Genomic DNA, 22,257 nt, shown 5'->3' on the forward strand with positions numbered 1-22,257 from the left:
TGGGTTCCGTCCGTCCGTCCGTCCGTCCGTCCGTCCGCAGCTGTTTCTTGGAGATGCCTGGACCGATTTTTTTCAAACTTGGTACAGGGGCAACATACTATGGCATACATATGCACGTCAATTTGTTTTATGATACGATCCAATATGGCCGCCTAGCAACCATTTTGTTTGCGAATTTTCCCTGTCTAGAGCCATAACTCAGACATGCTTTAACAGATCTCATTCAAAGTTGGTATTAGGACAGTGTTCTATGACATACATGTGCATATTCATTGTTGTCACGATACGATCCAATATGGCCGCCTAGCAGCCATTTTGTTAGTGAATTTTCATGTCCAAAGCCATAACTCAGACATGCTTGAACAGATCTCATTCAAAGTTGGTATTAGGACATTGTTCTATGACATACATGTGCATATCCATTTTCATTGTGATACGATCCAATATGGCTGCCTGGTAGCCATTTTGTTTGTGAATTTTCATGTCCAAAGCCATAACTCAGACATGCTTGAACAGATCTCATTCAAAATTGGTATTAGGACAGTGTTCTATGACATACATGTGTATATCCATTTTCGTCGTGATACGATCCACTATGGCTGCCTGGCAGCCATTTTGTTTGTGAATTTTCCATGTCCAAAGCCATAACTCAGACTCCATTTTCATCGTGATTTGATCCCCCATACCCAACCAATCCTTTATTGTTGGAGGCATATTCCATGTCCAACAAGCACACACAACATATCTAAGTCTGTTTGTTTTAGGTTCACAAATGTTGTTGCGTGATCAGAGTAGTGATAATTCCTTAAAACCCAATTATAGCAGGGACTATGTCATTCTCAATGACTTGTTCTTGAGTGTGTAAGGAGTTGTAGCTCACTGTTCAATCAAGTAATGCCTCTTCCTGGTACACTCTGTTGGGTATGAAAATTGTCCATACACAGCTCATCATCAGTATTGAGTAGATACTTCGAAATATCAATTTCAATAGGTGCAGGCTTATCCCAGGTTTATTGTATTCTTTTCCTGAAATTCAATAACAAGAATGACAAGATTTATTATCCTCAATATTTCTTTTGTATGTTGACTCTGGCTGATGTCGAAATTGCAAATCATACAATGCACTAACAACAAAACACTTGAACTGAACATAAGAATTGCAACGAGGAAAAAATGAAAATAAGTTTCATTGTACATGTTTGTATGCATGTCTACATTTTCCACAATATTTCAACATTGCTAGAGTTCAAACATACTCTATAGAAGAAGAAATGAACTATGTATATCTTGCTATTATTTCAATGAAACATATTTGTACATAAATGTCCACCTCTGAGATACACTTCACACATAACATTACATATTAAGCAGATGACTTATCTCGATAGTTCAATAGTTTATGTAAATACTCATGAAATTCAGTTGAACACTTATCAAGAAAAGTTAAAATTTGTTTATATAATTTATTACACATTTACTTTGATCTGAACTAATTGATATGTGTAACCTGACTCAACATACAAATGAAGTATCAGAAATGATATTGCTTGTTTTGAGATAATAACCATGACATACTAAAAATCTGACACTCTAAAAAAATGGAAATTAGAAAAACATGGTCACCTAAGTCTAGTATTTTCAAAATTCATTTCTGGATGTTTTGAACAGAGTACACGAATACATTTCACTCATAATACAACACATGGAAAATTCTGAACATATTCATATTTACCTTGATTGTGTTGAGGTCTTCCAAAAGTGCTCCCAATTTTATCTGCTTGCCTTCAAGGGCACAACGATGCACACTATCTCAGGTCACCTGGCATCAACACATGTCTGTGTTGACATCCCAAGTCCCGTTGCATTCTAGGTATAGCATTCAGATATGCGATGTCAAATATGTTGACATTGTTATCATTCAGATAAATACTTTACAACGCACAGTTTGTTTGATTGCCGTGCCCACGCTGACGATCATAAATACAGCAATGCATATCATAATTTCGGAGCATCGCCATTTTGACATCATAGTATTCCGATTAGCTGATCTTACCCTTCTTCGATGACACGACACTGGCCATTTTACGACCGAGGTTCGATTTGTTGACACTGCAATCTCCAATATGGCGGACCTTGATCCCATGTGTGTCATCTGACGTCTTGAACACTGATTTTCAACAACAAAAACATCAAAAATAGCCTAGAAACTTCCCCATCCTGCTGCGGATCTGTGCGTAATGGTCGCATTCTCGCTATTTTTAAAAACTTGTACAAATTTTGCTCAAAATTCATGTAAAAATCACGGTTTTCTTGGGTCAAACACAGTCAAACGTACATACTATAACATAATGGGTGTATGACTCCCTAGCTTACTCATATCTGATAGCTGGCCCCTCAGCAATGTCTTTAAACTATGAGTTACATTATCAAGTTGTAAATACATTACCGCCGAACGGTGTACAAAGGGTTAAAACAGCCACCACACTCAAAGGCACCTAGTAATAGACCACATCTATGTCAAATCTGCACACTCACCTATTGGGAAATGCCCATGTCATACAAACATGTTACAGCTACCATAGTCCTGTAATATACCAGATGTCTCCCAACCCTTAGGTATGTAACCTTGTTTCACTGCCACACTATCCTACCCTCAATATATCCACTATCGACCAATTTACACCAATCCAAACATCATCGCCTCTTCATGTCCCCAACTGTGCCCTGGAACTACGCTTTTGCTTGCAAATGCACACTAGTAAGGATACAATGATGTCATAAGTGATGTGCAAATTAGGTGTAAAAGTGTTCATTTTTGGTCAAAAACTTGTATCTCAAGAAGTACTTGGTCAGTGAGACTGAAACTTGGTGAGATGTTTCTAGAAGTGTTATTCTGCAGATTTTCTTCAAAATATATGACACAATTGGCCCTAGCAACAGTTACCACGCCGTTAGCAACAACCAAGTGGCAGTATAGTTTGGTCAAATAACATCATCTAGTAGGCAAGTGAGTAAACATTCAAAAAATGTATACAAATATCCCTACCATAGCAACAACCAAAATGTGGTGTATTTCAGAAAGATAACAGGGATTAATAGACAAGTGAATAAACATTTTTTTTTTAAATTATGTAAATTTGCCTAGCAACAAGACCACACCCATAGCAACAGGTAAATGATCATGTATTTTGCAAAGATAACAGCGATGAATAGCCAAGTGAATAAACAATCAAAAAATGTATGTAAATGTGCCTAACAACAAGACCATGCCCATATCAACAGCCAAACGGTGGTGTATTTTACAATGAATAAACATTTAAAAAGTGTATGCAAATATACCTAGCAACAAGACCATACCCATACCAACAGCCAAATAATCATGTATATTGCAAAGATAACATCAGGGATTCATAGATAAGTGAACAAACGTTCAAAAAATGTATGCAAATATTTCTAGAGCAACACAACCACGCCTATAGCAACAGCCAATGATAGTGTATGTTGCAAAGCTAACGACATGGTTGGATAGACAACTGGATAGTCATTTCATCAAATGAACACCTATGCTTAGCATGGATCAGCATGTGCATAAACATTGATAAAAACTGTACAGTTGTGCTACAACGCCATTAGCACTATTTTTTCTTAATTGTAGCATAACTTTCTAGAAAATGCTCAACTAATACAACATTTGAGATTCACCTTGTCCATCTTCTGTACAATTTATGTAACAAAATTATTTTTTTAAACAGCCAAGTTATTTTTACCACAAGGTCCACTTGTTTAAAAGTGGATGCCATCTAGGGCAGGATTAGGAAAAAATCATGTCACTGCAAGATGGCAACCCCATGGGTCACTGAGTGCAAGATGGCAACCCCATGGGTCACTGAGTGCAAGATGGCAACCATATGGGTCACTGAGTGCTAGATGGCAACCATATGGGTCACTGAGTGCAAGATGGCAACCCCATGGGGCTGAGCACTATCTCAGTGAAAATTAATGTTTATTGCTAAAATTCAGGAAAATTAATAAAACACATGGTTCAAAGTTTGTGTCTGACTTTAATCGTCACTTGTAAGTCGTTCAGACTGTTTAAGTACGATTGTGAGTTGTACATGTATGTACATGTGAACTCACACTCACACACATTCAAATACACACACATACACACACTGTACAAGCATAAACATGCAACATTAAATACAGATAAAAATTAAAGTTAATCAGATGTGATGAACTTCTAATTCTGTTTTTGAATTGTAGGTGATATTTTCATCAAAAGCCATGCAGTGCCTGCGATCTATTTCTTCACTTCTGACAAGACCATTATCAATGGTTACAACAGGTAAGTGATGTACTTCAAGTTAAAAATTCCCAAAAAACTGAAAGTGAAGTACAGAAATTCTTAACCTTGTACATTCTTGCCACAATGTCCGATGATGTATTTGCTCAGTGCATCAGGTCAGAGTCATGGTATGCAATTTAGGTTTTAAGGTTATTTTTAGTGGAAACGCTTGGACTTGGAGTCCAAAACCAACTAGCTGAATAGCTGAAAATTGGTGGGGATATTTCTGGAGGTATATATAATAACATCTTTTACTGTATTATACCACACACAAGCCAGGTTGAACATGTTCAAACTAAAAGATGGGTTTTTAGCACAACTAAACCGATAAGATTCAGTAGTGATATAGTCATGCGCATGGCAAAGTGTCTGTCGTGTGTGTTGTGTATAAACAAAAAACGCTGAACCGATTACCATGATATTTGGTGGGTCCCTTACCTTGGGTGTCTAGTTGGGAAATTGTTCAAATCAAAATAATCTAACCACCGGTGACACCATGTATGATTTGGGTATAAAAATGGGATTTTTTGTCAAAAAACAAACTCAAAAACTGCTGGGCAGATCAGTCTGAATTTTAATGGGAACATTCTTAGGGGTATTTAGATTAAGAATTGTTCACGACATGATGATTCCATCAGTGATATGCAAATTAGGTTTAAAATGTCATTTTGGTCAAAAACCTATAATTCCAAAACTGTTGAGCAGATTGGGCAGAAATTTAACGGGAATGCATCTAGGGTGTATAAATGAAGAAATAAATGTTAAGCATATAATGATCTCATCAGTGATATGCAAATTATGTGTAAAAATGTGAATTTTGGTCAAAAACTTATATCTCAAAAAATAGTTGGTCAGTGAGACAAACAAAAAAATACCCCTAGCAACCATGACCATGTCCATAGCAACAGCCAAACGGTGGTGTATTTCACAAAGATAACGGATTTTTAGACAAGTGAACAACCATTCAAAAAGTGTATGTAAATATGCCTAGCAACAAGACCATGGCCATGCCTATGACAACAGCCAAACGATCACATGTATTGCAAAGATAACAACAGGGATTAATAGACAAGTGAATAAACATTCAAAAATTGTATGTAAATGTGCCTAGCAACAACACCACACCCATAGCAACAGCCAATTGATCATGTATATTGCAAAGATAACAGATTAATAATGAAAAAAAACATTCAAAAATGTATGCAAATATACCTAATATACCTAGCAATAAGACCACACCCATAGCAACAGCCAAATGATCATGTATATTGCAAAGATAACATTAGGGATTCATAGACTAGTGAACAAACATTCAAAAAATGTATTCAAATATGTCTAGCAACAGCCAAATGATCGCATACATTGTATATTGCAAAGGTAACAACAGGGTTGGATAGGCACCTGGATAGTCATTCAGTAAATGAACACCTATACCTATAGCGTGGATCAGCATGTGGGTAAACATTTTTAAAAACTGTACAGTTGTGCTACAATGCCATTGGCACTATTTTATGCCATGGCCAGCTGCTCTACATTACGATAACTCATCATGTCTAAAGCACTGGTTCTGTTGTACTCAAAATATGAGTAAAAACATTCCAAATCGCCATTATTTTTCCTCTTTTTAACACAACTGAACTGATAAGGTTCAGTAGTTCTATAGGCATGGTGCGTTGTATGTCCGTCTGTCTGTGTGTATGTATGTGTGTCTGTGGATGACTTAAACCCAACAGTCACAAGACAGATTGCCTTGGTATTTAGTGTGGACATTACTTTTATTTGGAAAATTGTTCAAAGCAAAATGATCGCATCACTGGTTTGTGATTTGGATAAAAAAAATGTCCGTTTAGCACAACTGAACTGAGTGTGAAATTTAGTGGGAACATTCTTAAGGGGATGTAAAGTAAGATTTGTTCATGACATGATGATTCCATCAGTGATATGCAAATTAGGGCTAAAAATAAATGTGTCTTTTTGGTTGAAAATCTATAATTCCAAAACTACTGAGCAGATTGGGCTGAAATTTAATGGTAATGCATCTAGGGATGTATGGACGAAGAAATATTAAGCATACAATGATTCCATGAGTGATATGCAAATGAGGTGTAAAAATGTTCATTTTTGGTCAAAAACTTATATCTCAAAAAGTACTTGGTCACCGAGTCTTAAACTTGGTGAGATGTTTCTGAAAGTGTTATTCTGCAGATTTTCTTCAAAACATTTTGACAAAATTGGCCCTAGCGACCATGACCACGCCCTTAGCAACAACCAAATGGCAGTATATTTTGGTCAAATAACAACATCATCTGGTAGGCAAATGAGTAAACATTCAAAAAATGTATGCAAATACCCTAGCAACCATGAACACGCCCATAGCAACAGCCAAATCTTCGTGTATTTCACAAAGATAACAACAGGAATTGATAGACAATTGAATACACATTCAAAAAATGTATGTAGATATGCCTAGCAACAAGACCACGCCCATAGCAACAGCCAAATGATTATGTATATTGCAAAAATAATATCAGGAATTCATACACAAGTGAACAAAAACATACACAAATGTATACAAATATATCTGACAACATGACCACGCCCATAGCAACAGCCAAATGATAGCATACAGTGCAGCTCACATAGCACATCACCTGAGTGCGCATTGATCACAAAAGGATCATTCTTGCACAATTGGGGTGCTAACTATGCATTGATGCACTGTTGTTCTTGCATCATCAAAGCATCTACATGGAACAATGCTCGCATCTCTCATACTAGTCTATCAGCTAGCCCTCGGATGTTCTTCCGATAAAATACGACACACAGCCGAACAACGCTATCGAGGATGGAACATCCGAGGTCTAGCGAATGTCATCAGGATATAAATAACTGCCAATCAGAGAACCGTATTAGCGACAAGCACAAACAGAGGACAATAGCTAAATTTTCATGCATATTCATCTTAAGGAGGGGCTTGTAAAAATAACCACCAATGCGTTAACTAAAATGTGTGAATGACGTCTACACACTCATCAAACACAATTACCATAAACTGATAAGACATAGTAATGACGTAAATGTGTTTGTCAACACCTGCATGCAGAGCTTGAATATATTAAAGTATATATATGCATATATGGCCCAACCCACCGCTTATCGTAATCTCAATTGAATGTCCGGTCTGAAAATGGCATTCGCTAGACTGTTCGGGCAGGCCCTCACATGCGAACTTCGTTCGCTTATAGTTTTAGCATCGAAAGAAAGCCCGAACATCTAGCAGCAAGACTACTCTCATACAGAATAAACAGCACTTTATGTGCACATTCTTTGTGACTTAGTAATAATCATGTACTCTGCTATCAAGATTCAATGTTTATAATGAGATGCTGATGCATTGTTTACTTGATGCACTGTTAGGGGCGTCATCGAAATCAAAAGCATCGTAATTACGCGTCACTACGAGTAAAGACTAGTAACTACTAGTAGCTACGATGTACTACGAGAAACGGGAGATAATGAGGTGTTCAAGTTCATGAATAACTGACAATAGATAATAAGTTTACCTTTCTTTGTTTCCCTTAATGATGTCGTCTTTATGCGTAGATACACGTAATTTTTTATCGCCAACACACAATAGATAGTGATTCTCACCTTCAGTGTTTCCAATGATGACATCGTCTTCTATCGTAGTTGATCGTAGTTTGTCATAATTTTCGATCGTCAAAGAAAACCACGTACTCAGCCAGTAATATGCTGATGAAACTAGTACTGCACATGTTTTTATGAGTGCAAGTTCATGGGCGATATTCATAAAAAAAAAACAACAATAAGATACGCACGAAATCAAAGTTTCAATATTCAGTAAATCTTTTCACGAACAGGACGGTATGTATTCGAAATTTATTGTGATGGACGCATGGACGTAATATTGTAACAGTCCTGGGTTAACAGTAAATCTTTGAGGAAGATTAACGTACAATTGTGTGACTCTCAAAGCATCAATCGCGGTTAGACTTTCTTTTTTGTTTTTTGCACGGCCGACAAACTAACAGTACAACTTACAAGCTCACGCTTGACGGCCATGGTAGGGCCAAAAAATGCTGTTGAATTTCCGGGTTGTGGAAGTGCAGTTTTGACTTTTATATCATCGAATAACGGGATTTGTTTTATATATTCTAAAACAACAACTATTTTTTTATGTTTCTCGGTACAGTAACATTCCTAAATGATGGGGTTGAGTTGAGAAATCGCAATGTTCGGCAACACGTGGCGTAATGCATGTTGTCGGTAGATATATAAACATAGAGACGCAAGTGATGAACGTATTCAGTTATTCGTAGCCCGAAATTTCGTTATATAAATGACGTTTTTCCTCAAAATTTTGAAGAAACAAAACCTTTTTATGTGACTTCTAAATCAATCAAATCAAATGATATATTAGTGCGAGACAAGCTTTAGTTTTTAATTTGTTTTTGTGGACAATGTTCGAATTCGACTGACGAATCCTGTGACTAGAATCTAACACGATCAATGCACCGTTGACCAGCCAGACGAAAATGGTCGACATGTTTGTTGACCAGCCGAGAAGTGCATAAGGAACTTGTGAGGCAGTCCGAATAAATAGATGTAAAATCCGACGTTTCGAATAAAAATTCTTCTTCAAGGTATTTTTAGGCAAGACATATTAGGTAAACATCTGAATATATCTGAAACACTTAGTTGACTAGCCGACTGTACGAATGCCATAGAACTTAGAAGGCATCGAATGAATAACAAATAACATTGAAAAAAGTAAGCGTGAAACTGATTTGCACAGGAAAGAAAATCTTTTTGTTTCGTTATTTTTTTCACGATGAAGACTACGCGTAAATGGTCGTAGTTTGGGCTCATGAATAAACAGACAATAGGTGTTTACTTTTTATTGTCTACAACCTAAAGTACATGAATATGCGTTGAGACTTATGAATATTCACCGTAGTACATCGTAACTACTAGTAGCTACTCGTCTTTACTCGTTACGACGCGTAATTACGATGCTTTTGATTTCGATGACGCCCCTTAATGAGATGCTCTGTGGACACCTCAAAGGTGCAAATTGAATGCTGTTTACATACACTAATCCCCAAGAGCATTGTTCATGAAGTTTTCCAGCATAATGCTTTGAAGATGCGAGCGCAGTTCATGCACAATCTCCCATTATGCTTGATCTTTACTGTATATATCGTAAAGATAGCAACATGGTTGGATAGGCAACTCGATAGTCATTCAACAAATGAACACCGTGACCTAGTGTTAGCATGGACTAGCACATGGATAAACGTTTTTAAAAACTATACAGTTGTACTACAACGCCATTGGCAGTATTTTTCAGTATGTGGTTACCATAAAAATCAACGTTTGTTCGGTAAAATTAATTAAATAAACCAGCAAATAACAGATACTTGGAGGGCATGAAGCAGTATTTAAACTGAATTCAAATACCGGGATGTTGCCTATAATTAACACATATGAATACTGCGATGGAGATGGTGGAAATTGATTTTTAAATCACCGAAATTTGTAGTCCATGTGTGATGAAAGGTAAACATTTTAGCTGAATCGAGAGGCCAGAGTCCTGTAAATTACGTATACTGAATGTTTATTGTCATTTAAGATTGATTTGGGTGTTTTTGAGGCTTGAAAAGAGGGACAGAGAAAGACCTTGAGTGAACCCTTGTGTTTTTTTATAGTGATGGGTACAAAAAACGTATCTAGGTATATCCCACAAGTATCTGTTTATTTGCTGGTTTATTTAATTATTTTATTTGTCCCTATACTTGTCGTTCGTTTGCTTGTTCATTTGTCATTTATTTGATAGTTTATTTATTTATTTGTTTTTTGGGGTTTTTTTTTTTGTTTGTCACACGGTTCCTGGTCCCCTGTGCCTACACCTGTGCATACGACCTTTGCGGCAACTTAGGTGGAGGAAATAATTTCAAACAACCAAACAAATCTCTGTCAAAAACAACATGGCTGCTGCCGACATAAGTGGCGGAGTGCGATCGTCATTTATAATTGCCGAAAATTGTATTTAAAATGCCATAAATTATCGATTCAACAAACTATTTTAATGATCCATATTCCTATCTTACTCCGACAAGATGATAAACATGATTCCGCCGTGCAATGTTTGACAGTACAACAAAGAACTTCGACGTGTTGGAGTCTTCAGCTGTTTACAACATAGCTGCAATAATTGTAGCGTTTGATGTGATTTTGAGGGTTTTTTCGTTCCAAAGTTTAACCCGAATCAAACGCTACAATTCCTCTAAAGCAAATGCAAATAGACAAGACCTCATTGAAAACGTGAGCGAGGTGTCAGTGTACCGCCCATTTCAAAATGCTACATGCCTTGCTATATTTGCCGTTTTTGACGGAATTGGGGTACCTCTGAACACTTCTTGGGTCTTGAAGGCTCTGTAATTAATGTTGGCGTTAGGAAATGACCGATATTTTGCCAGGTAAGGCATAATTTAACAGAAAAATCAGCCCAACATTTGATTCAGATCTGAATCGGTTCAGTCTATTTGCGTTTGTGTAAGAGGAATTGTAGCGTTTGATTCGGATTAAACTTCAGAACAAAAAAAGGCACAAAAACAGATGAAAAAACCCTCAAAATCACATCAAACGCTACAATTATTGCAGCTATTTACAACACAACTCAGTAAGTTAGCTTTGTGACCCTGAAATGTAATTTTGTCATCAATTTTTGACATGTTAATCAATTTTAAAGTCATTGTAACCGATTTAGATGTATTCCTTGTGATTTTATCATCATATTTTGTGATGTTATATGTCTTGAGTATTTTTTCTGTCGTTTGAGTTTTTTTCCCGTAATGTGTGGTGTTACGTGTGTATGGACGATTTTTGTATCATCACTACACATTATTATTACACATCGACTGACGACATCTTGAAATTTGGCGCCTCTTCCTAACATATGGTACCAGTGACACTATTGTGGTTTTGATTTGTGGTATGCTGAGCGAGAAGGGCAATGTCATATGAATTTCATGGAACTCATTTTTAGCACAACTGAACTTGTTCAGTAGTGCTATAGGGATCGCCCGGCGTCTGTCTGTCTGTGTGTGTGTGTGTGTGTGTGTGTGTGTGTGTGTGTGGATGTGTGTGTGTGTGTAAACAACTTAAAGTCAAAAACTGCTGAACCGATTGCCACGATATTTGGTGGGTCCATTACTTTGGGTGTCTAGTTGGGAAATTGTTCAAATCAAAATGATCGCATCACAGGTGTGTGATTTGGGTCAAAAAATGTGATTTTTGGTCAAAAAACTTAAACTCAGAAACTACTGGGCAGATTGGTGCGAAATTTGGTGGGAATATTCTTAAGGGGGTGTAAAGTAAGATTTGTTCATGACGGGATGATTCCATCAGTGATATGCAAATTAGGGCTAAAAATGTGTCTTTTTGGTTAAAAATCTATAATTCTAAAACTACTGAGCAGATTGGGCTGAAATTTAATGGGAATGTATCTAGGGATGTATGGACGAAGAAATATTAAGCATACCATGATTCCATGAGTGATATGCAAATTAGGTGTAAAAATGTTCATTTTTGGTCAAAAACTTATATCTCAAAAAGTACTTGGTCAATTAGTCTGAAACTTGGCGAGATGTTTCTGAAACTGTTATTCTGCAGATTTTCTTCAAAACATTTTGACAAAATTGGCCCTAGCGACCATGACCACGCCCTTTAGCAACAACCAAATGGCAGTATATTTTGGTCAAATAACAACATCTTCTGGTAAGCAAGTGAGTAAACATTCAAAAAATGTATGCAAATACCCTAGCAACCATGACCACGCCCATAGCAACTGCCAAAAGGTGGTGTATTTCACAAAGATAACAGGGTTTAATAGATAATTGAATAAACATTCAAAAAATGTATGTAAATTTTCCTAGCAACAAGACCACGCCCATAGCAACAGCCAAATGATCACTTATATTGCAAAGACAATATCAGGAATTCATACACAAGTGAACAAAAACATACACAAATGTATGCAAATATATCTAACAACATGACCACGCCCATAGCAACAGCCAAATGATAGCATTTATCGTAAAGATAGCAACATGGTTGGATAGGCAACTGGATAGTTATTCAGCAAATAAACACCTATTGTTAGCATAGACTAGCATATGGATAAACATTTTTAAAAACTACAGTTGTGCTACAACGCCATTGGCGGTATTTTTAAAAAATGCTGTGTTTGTGCTAGGAAAGTATTCAGTACAGGCATAGAAGTACATGTATCAACCACTTCCATGGTAGGCTACAACTGTTTTAATATTGTTGACAAGCTTCAAGTTCAACATTGTTTTGTCAGATGTCAGTGAAGATACACAAGATAATCATCCAATATATGTAGATTCTGTTTATGTTGTAAGATCATCATTTCTATCACAGATAGTCCTGGTCTGTGTTAGGTTTTGAAAACCATTAGTCATTTTGGCTAATGTTAACCAATTTCAATCAGCCAAATTGAAAACTGATTAGCTAAAATTTTGTTTAATAATAATTTCATACTTCAAGTTTGCAAATTCATTCTTTGCCATGAGCATTCAAAATTTTTATAAATACTACTACAACAAAGGTATGTTCAATGTTTTGTTTATCGCAACAACTCCCTGTAAATAAAGCTTTTACAACAGTACATATGTTTGTGGTAACCACTTATACTTTGACATTGATACATGTGACCAGATCACTATCAGTGTTCCCCACACCAATTGTGGTTAGTTTTGTCAGGATAGCTAAAATTATTTCAAACAATATATATGATTAGTTTTGTCAGGAAAGCTAAAATTATTTCAATTGTTAGGCCAAATAAAAAAAGTTGGTTGAATCCGGTTACCCGACCCCACCTAGTTTTTCAAGCCGACCCTAAACTTTTCTTTCTTTTGTGTTTCGCAACAAATAGTGGATGCGGAAACTGACATCAACTGTACATCTGATGAGAAGAAGCCCATAACACAGAGACCATATGAAAACAACAGAAAAACATAACTACCTGAACTACATACTCACAAATGAAAAAAAAAAATTAAAAATTAAACAAAAAATCTACCAATTTTAAAATTGAATGTAATCAGAACCCCACAATTCTTCTTTTTTTTACGCCTTATTTCAAACAATACATATGATTAGTTTTGTCAGGAAAGCTACAATTATTTCAAACTAAATGCCCAGAGAAGAGTAGACTTTAAAAAAACATTAAAAAGTTTGTGCAGGGATGTCACATATACCGTACCTACATGTTGTCGTAGCTGGCCGAAATCTCGTGATATGTGAGACTTACTTACTATGGACGACTTCAAAAACTCGCGAGATTTTGTGACGTCATTACATGTACTTGCCATGTTGGAATTGTGTATGCAGTCGCCCTGGTTGAACCAACTATTAACCTATAAATGTTTTTAGAGTAAATTTGAACAAAAAACTAATGATCAGACACAGCATCCCTACTTTATCAAAAGGTATATGAGTTTGTTAAACTTTTTTGACGACGTTGAAGAATACAAGTCGAAAGTCTAAAGCATCATGTTTGTTACGTGTATTCATGGATCGTGGACAGTGGAGGGGAAACACGTTACCGTACATGGCACGACGGTGTCACAACATTTGAAACTGGGCACAAAACATTAAAGCAGTGCGCTGGCCATCAATACCAGGGCACCACGCCCTGCTAAAAACTCCTCATGATGGCAACTGCCAGAATTACCACGAAGTATGTGTTGTGAACGATCATTTTACCGTCAAGATCGAGCGAGAATTTCTGTTCGCCACTGTGGCGAACAAAGCATAAAATATTTTCGTCAAATTGAATATGAGTTCGCGTTTGCGAATTTGGCAATTGTTAGCGCAAACACAGATGGTATCATACATACTAGGGACACATATATATACCATAGTGGTCAAAACACTGAGAAACGAGGTAAGCACTTATTGAAATAAATCTTTAAAGATAGAGGAAATACTTCAGCATCAACATATATTAATTATTATTGTCAAAGATAAAGAAAGATCAGTGATGAAGCTGATATGTGATTTATATTTCATGTATACAAATTTAGTAGGTAAAGCTACAATGTAGTAAAATCATTAATGGCATGTCCTTTCTACAAAGAAAGTATAGACTGAGCAGTTCAAATCATCTATGATGGCTCTCACACATTTTGTTCTTAATGGTTTTGTAATTGATAGATTGTGTCACTGTCCTGTACAATGGTGTGATGTTATCACTTGTGGTGCATTTGTGTGTTCGTTACTGTTACTAGTATATTCACCAATCTTCTTATGTAACCTAGAGGTTAGCTGTGACTGCAAGTGCAGGTTGTACTTTGACTGTACCCATGCAAACTTTGAAGTGTCATGAAGAGAAGATTGAAAATACAAGCTAATCAAATGTATATTATTCAATCACTTCTTACCCTCCCAATCAACCTAGTCTTTATCACAAGTCAATGTGCTGTGAGTCATTGGTAGAGCTGAGCAACAATGCTTTTGTCCAGTTAAAACTGCTGAAGTCGTTTTTCAGCATATGTCAGAGATGTTTTTAAGATTTCAAACTATGAAGAATAGGCAAGGCTTGTTAGGGCCAAAATAAATAATAAAAAAGTGAAGTTCTATGTAACTTAAAACTAAAGGCCAGGTGAGTAATCTTTTAGTCAAAATACACCAATAAAAGTTAGCAACTTCTTGATAAATCAAGTCGTATCATATTAAAAATTTTACAGTTACATTTATATTTTTTTTTGGTAAATAGAAAACTACATGATTCCTCAGACATCCACCTCCAATGAATTCATAAAAATATGAAAAAAAAATTGTCAAACTTCCCATTCACACTGTTTACGATACAAATGTGAGCTGTGCATTGAATTTAACTTTCAGTTGTTACATCATAATCAAGATAAACTCCTGATAAAATAGAATTTGCAGTGATAACATGTGAATGCATGCACACAATATTTGCATGGTTGGTATATTCTTGTATGATATTGTATTTACCTCCATATTGTATTTTAAAATAGATTGTCTCGTTTTTAGCACAACTGAACTGAGGTTCAGTAGTGCTATAGGGATCGCCCGGCATCTGTCTGTCTGTCTGTCTGTGTGTGTGTGTGTGGATGTGCGTGTGTGTGTAAACAACTTAAAGTAAAAAACCGCTGAACCGATTGCCACGATATTTGGTGGGTCCATTACCTTGGGTGTCTAGTTGGGAAAATGTTCAAGTCAAAATGATCGCATCACAGGTGTGTGATTTGGGTCAAAAAATGTGATTTTTGGTCAAAAAACTTAAACTCAGAAACTACTGGGCAGATTGGTGCGAAATTTGGTGGGAACATTCTTAAGGGGGTGTAAAGTAAGATTTGTTCATGACGGGATGATTCCATCAGTGATATGCAAATTAGGGCTAAAAATGTGTCTTTTTGGTTAAAAATCTATAATTCCAAAACTACTGAGCAGATTGGGCTGAAATTTAATGGGAATGTATCTAGGGATGTATGGACAAAGAAATATGAAGCATACCATGATTCCATTTTTGGTCAAAAACTTATATCTCAAAAAGTACTTGGTCACCGAGTCTGAAACTTGGTGAGATGTTTCTGAGTGTTATTCTTCAAAACATTTTGACAAAATTGGCCCTAGTGACCATGACTGCGCCCTTAGCAACAACCAAATGCCAGTATATTTTGGTCAAATAACAACATCATATGTTAGGCAAATGAGTAAACATTCAAAAAATGTATGCAAATACCATAGCAACCATGACCACGCCCATAGCAACAGCCAAACTGTCGTGTATTTCACAAAGATAACAACAGGGATTAATAGACAATTGAATAAACGTTCAAAAAATGTATGTAAATTTGCCTAGTAACAAGTCCACGCCCATAGCAACAGCCAAATAATCATGTTTATTGCAAAGATAACAGGAATAGAAAGACAAATGAATAAACATTCAAAAAATGTATGCAAATGTGCCTAGCAACAAGACCACTCCCATAGCAACAGCCAAATGATCACATATATTGCAAAGATAACAAAGGGGATTAATAGACAATTAAATAAACATTCAAAAAATGTATGTAAATATGCCTAGCAACAAGACCACGCCCATAGCAACAGCCAAATGATCACATATATTGCAAAGATAACAGGAATAGAAAGACAAATGAATAAACATTCAAAAAATGTATGCAAGTGTGCCTAGCAACAAGACCACGCCCATAGCAACAGCCAAATGATCACATATATTGTGAAGATAACAATGGGGATTAATAGACAATTGAATAAACATTCAAAAAATGTATGTAAATATGCCTAGCAACAAGACCACGTCCATAGCAACAGCCAAATGATAGCATATGTCGTAAAGATAGCAACATGGTTGGATAGGCAACTGGATAGTCATTCACCAAATGAACACTTATTGTTAAGGCCCAGTTACACAATGCAACTCATGAAGCAATTCGTCGCATGCGACGAGGCTTGCAACTGCGACGGGAGCGCGTACACGATGCAACTAGTTGCATGGTGAGTCGCAAGAGCTAACTGTTGCACATGCGTAAATATATAAAAGTTTCAGGTCATCGAGGTCAAGTCTTCTAGTGGCAGGAATTTGGCAAAAATGCTATGAAATTGCTAATATTTACGAATAAAGTGACTGAAAACTTGTTGAGGTATCGATAGTAAAACTCTATTCAATTCGAAGTTCGTTTAGGGCAATGTTGATCTTTCCGATGTCGCTACTTGCATTCAAGTTGGAAATAAAATGATATTCAGCGGAAATCAAGCATTCATAGACATTGTATACTATTTATAAGTGGGAATCGTGGTGATAAATCGAAATGATATAAAAAAATACTTGCTGAAATAGAATATTTATACTAAAAACATGGCGGCCATAACATTGAACGTCATTTGACACGTAGGTATATGTCAAAGGTTATTGCTTGCGACGCAACGAAGTGGTTACACGGTGCAACTCACGAAGCAACTCGAGAAGCAACTTGCGACGCGTCGCAAGGAAACCGACATGTCGGTTTCCTTGCGACGCACCTTGCAACATCGCAAGACCCTGCGACGAGGCGAGTACACGATGCAATTCGTCGCATGCGACGAATTGCTTGGTGCGTTGCTAGTCGAGTTGCATCGTGTAACCGGGCCTTTAGCATGGACTACCATATGGATAAACATTTTTAAAAATGGAATTTTGTGCTACAACGCCATTGGCGGTATTTTTATTTATATCCAGTGAACATTTCTTGAGAAATTTAGCTCTCTTTTTATGTACAGCAATAATTATATATAAGTTTTTTACCAATTTTGGTGAATCTTATTGTTGGTTTAATGAATGAATCCTGCCAGATCAGGAGTTTTTTGTTTCTATTTAGGCAATTTTTAGGTTATTCATAGCCTCTGAGGTAATATTGCCAAGCTTCGAAAAGCTAAAGTAATATATAACTTAAATAAGTTTTCCATGTTATAAAAGTGGGCCTGTATCATTGGTATAGGGGCATTGATAATGCATGTATAGTAAAGTTACTGGTATGTTAGAGCTCTTTAGGAGGTCATGTACCTAGTGTACAATAGAAACTTGAATTTGATTTGTTGCGTCGATACATGTAGTGTCCGAAATAGGAAGTATATTCATCCCTTCTGACAAATTCATACTGAAGAGACTAGAACAATTTAGATTAAGTTCTTTTATAAACTATCTAGTAGTATGAAGATTACCATTACAAAACCTTCAAGTTCACTTTTGCCCCAAGTGCAAGATAAAAGAAGCACCGATTGTGAAACAGCCAAACATTTACCCCAGCACATCCGAATGGGTACGAACAAGCGTTCGGCAAATCACAAATCCTTCATTGGCAGGTTGAAATCATGTGATTGTAGTTACTTTTCACTTGATTAGCGTGGATTTGCATGCTTTCTTCTTATTTTTGCCAGAGTATCCAATTTGCACCATGAATTAGTGTTGTCATATAAAAAACTAATTTGGATGTTTAGTATGCCTTTCCCATATCTTTGAAAATGAAATATCAGTATTTTGGGTGTACAAAAAACCTGTATGAGTAATGTAATAAAATACGGCCTGGCTGGGTATGTTTTGATTTCCCGCAGTGCCACTATCTTTGAAACCCTACTTAACACTTACACTGGTGAAATTTACACAAAAAAAGTGTTGTCAAGACCACAATTACCGGGATCGGTCAACGCAATCGATTGTGAAAAATAATTGTCCATGACAACAATAATTCATGGTGCAAATTGGATACTCTGGCAAAAATAACAAGAGAGCATGCAAATCCAGGCAAATCAAGTGAAAAGTAATTACAATCACATGATTTCAACCTGCCAATGAAGGATATGTGATTTGCCGAACGCATGTTCGTACCCATTCGGAAGTACTTCGAATCTGATGATGAATGTGTAAGCTATCATCATATTCACATTGATCGTAGAGGTCAACTTTTGAAAGTGAAGATGAATATGAATATGATGGTAGCTTCACACTCGTTAATACATGTGTATAATTTTATTAGTCTTATGGATTGGGTTCCGTCTGTCCGTCCGTGCATGCGTGCGTCCGTCCGCAGCTGTTTCTTGGAGATGCCTGGACCGATTTTTTTCAAACTTGGTACAGGGGCAACATACTATGGCATACATATGCACGTCAATTTGTTTTATGATACGATCCAATATGGCCACCTAGCAACCATTTTGTTTGCGAATTTTCCCTGTCTAGAGCCATAACTCAGACATGCTTTAACAGATCTCATTCAAAGTTGGTATTAGGACAGTGTTCTATGACATACATGTGTATATTCATTGTTGTCATGATACAATCCAATATGGCCGCCTAGCAGCCATTTTGTTTGTGAATTTTCATGTCCAAAGCCATAACTCAGACATGCTTGAACAGATCTCATTCAAAGTTGGTATTAGGACAGTGTTCTATGACATACATGTGCATATCCATTTTCGTCGTGATACGATCCAATATGGCTGCCTGGCAGCCATTTTGTTTGTGAATTTTCCATGTCCAAAGCCATAACTCAGACTCCATTTTCATCGTGATATGATCCCCCATACCCAACCAATCCTTTATTGTTGGAGGCATATTCCATGTCCAACAAGCACACACAACATATCTAAGTCTGTTTGTTTTAGGTTCACAAATGTTGTTGCGTGATCAGAGTAGTGATAATTCCTTAAAACCCAATTATAGCGGGGACTATGTCATTCTCAATGACTTGTGTGTAGTTATGTTTGAACCCTTACAGGACGTAATATTTAAAAAAATTATGAAAGAAACAGACAAGAACAAATATATATATGTACCACATGCCAACAAAACTGACTGGTCCCTGACGTGTTTGAAAATGTTTATCATGATCTGACAAGTGTCCTGGTTGGAGAGGTACTAGGAGGTTGAACAGTATACTCGAACTAGTGCATCATTTCTCTGCCAAGACATTTTTTTTTCTAGCAGCAATGGTCCATCTTTTTTGCAAGAGGTTGCATATTTGCACAAATTTGCATAGATCAGTAAAATTAAAAAAGGCCGCCATCAACCATGAAAAATCATAATATTTAAAATGGGGTCCTGGAAGGAACCTCATACTAAATTCTCGACTAGTTCCAAATTTCAGGCAATTTCCCACAGAATTTTCTCTCGCTAATTCGCTGGTTGACATTTACATATTGGTGATTATGTATTTTGATCTACAATGGGGTCTTCTAAAAATTTATATGATCTAAAATGGGGTATTGGTTTTGGGTCAAAATGGGTCTAAAATGATGGGGTCTGGGGGTTGCCAGCATTGACCACACCAGACTTGACCAGTGGTACCCCCATTCCCCCCACCCCCATCCCAATAGTAAGATACTATGGAATGCTACTATCATGGTTATTGTGTTTTCACTTCATGATTGATATTGTTCTCGTTATGGTATGGTAACAAAGGCAAAAACAACAATTCATACAAGTCTATTTCTGGGTTGCTGGCACCAATCACCATATTTTGTTTGTCCAAGCTAAATTTTAGGAAAAATGTGAACACAAAGGGTATGTAATCCCCCCTTACAAAACATTAAATAAATACGGTTTTGGAAAATGCAAGTTATACTGGACCACTTATCTTCTTCATTTCTATTTTTCTATGTAGGTGTTTCAGTAGTTGTCAGACCTAATGGATGCCTCAGTATCCCTCTACCAGCAGCAAATGGTATTCAACCTATTCGCAGCATCTCAGTCAATCAACTACACAGAAGAGGACCATTCAAAAAGAAAGAAAACCCCTATGCTAAACATCCCATGGATCATAGACCACAGATAAAAGGTGTTGTATTGAAAACACTTATACGAAAGCCAAGAAAACCTAACTCTGCCAATCGGAAGTGTGCTAAGGTGCGGTTGACCAATGGGAAGGAAGTCATTGCATTTATACCAGGCATAGGACATAATTTACAAGAACACAATATAGTGTTAGTGGAAGGTGGAAGAACACAAGATTTGCCTGGTGTCAAACATACCATTATCAGAGGAAAGTATGACTGTAGTCATGTTGTAAAGAAAACCAAGCGATAAAAGACCTAAAATATAAAATGTCAACCAGTTGTAGTTTGTAAACCACAACTATATCTAATTGTTATGGAGTGGTAGAAATAGACAAAATAAAATTGTAAAAAGGTATTAAAACATCATCGTGTGTGGTTTGATGTGAAATTCTTGCTTTATCCCTGAAACACAAATAATATAACAGTAATCATGTTAATAACTATTTACTGTTGAGAGTAGCTTGTGTATTAGACTAGTACTTAGTTTCCCTTAAAATGTTAACAGTTATAATTACAGTAAACCATACAAAATATACAGCAACATTTTAAAAAAATAAAAAATAAAAAGCAAACACCAGCAATTGTCAACAGTCTATTTTTATGTACACCTGGTGTTTTCAACCGCAAGATTATACCTAATGGGTTGGTGGTGGTGGTGGTGTGTGTGTGTGTGTGTGTGTGTAAAAGTCAGTATTATTTGTCAAGCTCAATAACACATGATCAGGTTGATAAGTGATATTTATTGCATGTTGAATTTAATAGTCTATACACATGAGACTGATAATGATTTTGACCTTTCAGAGAAAATCATTAGCAGGCATTTTGTGTTGTATTTCAATGAACTATACAAGTGATGTGTAGAATATAAAGTACTCTCATGTAACATAACTCAGTGATTACAATTTAAACAATGGTTGATCTACTTCAGTTGGATTTTTCCAAAATGGCAAAACACTGATAGAGATGAAATACAAAAAATTGTTTCACTGATGATTCACTGATGTTATAAAAGACTGAAGAAAATATTCATGAAAATTGATAATAAAAGTTCTTGTTTTAGTAAACTGCAATTTTTCTTGAGGTAATGTACAAACCACACTTTGTAATAAACATAGTGACACAACCCCCTTATTCATTACTAAGAATTAACAAACCCCTGTGGGTTCAAGGTCTGGAAACAGATTAACAATCAAAGACATGCAGCCTGCACTTACAGCTAGGACTTGAACCTGACCAGGTATGCAAACTGATACAAAGCCCTCATCACTTCTAAGGAGGATGCTGTAACAAAGTTTGACAGAAAATTTGTTCATCTTCAAGAAAGGATGTTATCACCCAACACTACTATTACTCAATGTTTACTATTAATTAGTCCTTCGTTCGGCGCGAACTTATGGATTGGGTTCGATCTGTCCGTGCGTGCTTGCATGCATCTGTCCGTCCGTTCGTCCATCCATCCAGAGCTGTTTCTTAGAGATGCCTGGACTGATTTTTTTCAA

General features: G+C 36.5%; 1 protein-coding gene across 6 annotated transcripts in view; it reads left to right on the forward strand.

The window, feature by feature from the left end:
- The window catches only part of LOC144448494 (small ribosomal subunit protein uS12m-like), a 55,384-nt gene extending 33,612 nt beyond the window's left edge, over positions 1–21,772 (forward strand). For 3 of the 6 annotated variants that reach the window (XM_078138759.1, XM_078138767.1, XM_078138775.1), the window contains exons 2-3: positions 4,264–4,345; positions 20,587–21,772. In XM_078138759.1, the coding sequence (XP_077994885.1) occupies positions 4,285–4,345; positions 20,587–21,008 (483 nt within the window). In that variant the 5' untranslated portion in view covers positions 4,264–4,284 and the 3' untranslated portion in view covers positions 21,009–21,772. Of the gene's footprint in view, positions 1–4,263; positions 4,346–10,304; positions 10,405–10,758; positions 10,846–13,325; positions 13,388–20,586 lie in introns of those variants that run through there. The other 3 variants (XR_013482104.1, XR_013482105.1, XM_078138783.1) reach the window with 3 other exon arrangements.
- The last annotated feature ends 485 nt before the right edge of the window (positions 21,773–22,257 follow it).

Source organism: Glandiceps talaboti, chromosome 2 (assembly GCF_964340395.1).
Source record: "Glandiceps talaboti chromosome 2, keGlaTala1.1, whole genome shotgun sequence".
Lineage (NCBI taxonomy): Eukaryota > Metazoa > Hemichordata > Enteropneusta > Spengelidae > Glandiceps > Glandiceps talaboti.